At 41.8% G+C, this 1,843-nt stretch overlaps 1 protein-coding gene across 1 annotated transcript; it reads left to right on the forward strand.

Moving 5' to 3' along the window:
* On the forward strand, positions 1 to 712 carry LOC141430580 (probable ATP-dependent RNA helicase DDX4). The gene is made up of 2 exons (XM_074091353.1): positions 1 to 58; positions 480 to 712. The coding sequence occupies exons 1-2, from the start codon at positions 25 to 27 to the stop codon at positions 710 to 712; spliced, it is 267 nt and encodes an 88-aa protein (XP_073947454.1). The 5' UTR covers positions 1 to 24.
* The last annotated feature ends 1,131 nt before the right edge of the window (positions 713 to 1,843 follow it).

Genomic DNA, 1,843 nt, shown 5'->3' on the forward strand with positions numbered 1-1,843 from the left:
TAAACAAGTCAGCAAATATGAAAAATGAACGCGCTCACGAAATTGCTGGATGAAAACGGTATGATCATGAATTGTTTGTAACTAGCATTTATTGCGACTTTTTTTGTTTTTTTTTTCTTTTAAATGAGTGTTTGGTTTTTTGGAGTCTTTTAGTATTTTTTTGTTACTTTTACGGGTATCCCGTGAAACCATACAGAAAATACAAACTGATACATGAATGAAAAACCAGAAAAAGAGACCAGCACTGGGAATCGAACTCCGGTCCTCAGCAATCCGTGCTGCGTGTTATAACCCCTACACCACTGCTGGACAGGAATCGCAGTGCAGTGCAGTGGTCTCTTTTTCTGGTTTTTCTGTGCATCCATGTCTCAGTTTGCATATTCGATGAGATGTGTTTGTCTGTGTGTGCGGCATAAGGACAATCAGATTTAATACACATAGTTTTGATTCCTATCTTTACTCTTGTTTACTGCTTTCAGATGGGAAACGTGTCCTAGTTTTCGCAAAAACGAATCGCAACGCGGACTTCATAGCCGTGATGCTCTCGGAGCAGCGAAAATTAACGACGTCTATCCACGGAGAGCGCTTGCGGCGCGACAAGCAGCTGGCGCGGAAAAGCTTCATAAGCGGTCACCACCACATCCTGGTGGCCACGTCGGCTGCTGTCTGTGGCCCTGGTAAGTGCCTGAAATTTCTGAGCATTAGAGCTTAGAATGTTACAAAAATCTCAATCTCCGAGTAGAAAAGTGTTGGACATTCCTTAGCCTCATAGTTTCCTTTTATGAGAGACAAAGCCAGTTTTTATTCGTAGATATGTCATTTAATGAAATCCTAACAACCGGCACTTACCGGGACTATGGTCTTAAAAGTTTTGTTTTAAAGTAAGCACTGACTTCTATACATGCTGTTTTAATACAGATATAAATACGTTGACATAGTCGTCAATTATGACCTTCCAACGAGCGTAAGGAGTACGTGCACAGGATCGTGAGAACCGGGCGCGTCGGCCACAGAGGGAAGCTGTATCGTTCTTCGATATTGATCACGTAAGTACTTTGCTCAAGTTTCGTATACTCACTTTGATGTGTATGAATTAAGTTGTTAAAACTTTAATTATATATTTGACTTACAAGATTCTGATGCCTAAATAATGCAATCCAGAGAAACTCGATGGTCGTTGGCGCCTAAAGGTTCTCGAGTGGGGACTGCGATCGGCAAGCGCAGCGTAGAACGTCCACCGACGAGATGGACGGATGACTGGTTAAAGTCGCGGGTTCACGTTGGATGCAAGCTGCTTCCAACCGAGGCAACTGGGAGGTCTATATGGGGAGGCCTATGTTCAAAAGTGGACGTCCTATGGCTGATATATGATGATGATGAGAGTGACTCAATTAATTTGTAATTGATTTTCAGGATGCTGGCTTAGTGGATGATCTGACCAGAGTTCTGCGGCAAGCCAACCAGCCCTTGCCAGACTTCTTTCCAGTTGAAAGCGCCGCCACAATGCCAGATTAGCGTGCAATGGCGGTGACGTCAGAGTAAGTGCTTCTTTTCATTAGAATTAACTCATACCCCTTTTATATAAAAGTAAATTTTCAAATAGCACCCATTTCTGCACTATGCACTTTTAACTTCATTCTATAAAGCAACTTATTGCTACCTAGTCAATCTATACTGATTGAAGTTTCAAGCTGAAAAGCTTTGAAGCTTATTACTCAATTTCACTTAATTATGGTCCTTGAAAAATTGGATAGGTACATATAATATCAGATATAGCGATTAAAATCTGGTCCATCCATTCATGACTCTAAGCCCAGCGGTTGTTATTTCGGGATTTCATCCC

Source organism: Choristoneura fumiferana, chromosome 8 (assembly GCF_025370935.1).
Source record: "Choristoneura fumiferana chromosome 8, NRCan_CFum_1, whole genome shotgun sequence".
Taxonomy (NCBI): domain Eukaryota; kingdom Metazoa; phylum Arthropoda; class Insecta; order Lepidoptera; family Tortricidae; genus Choristoneura; species Choristoneura fumiferana.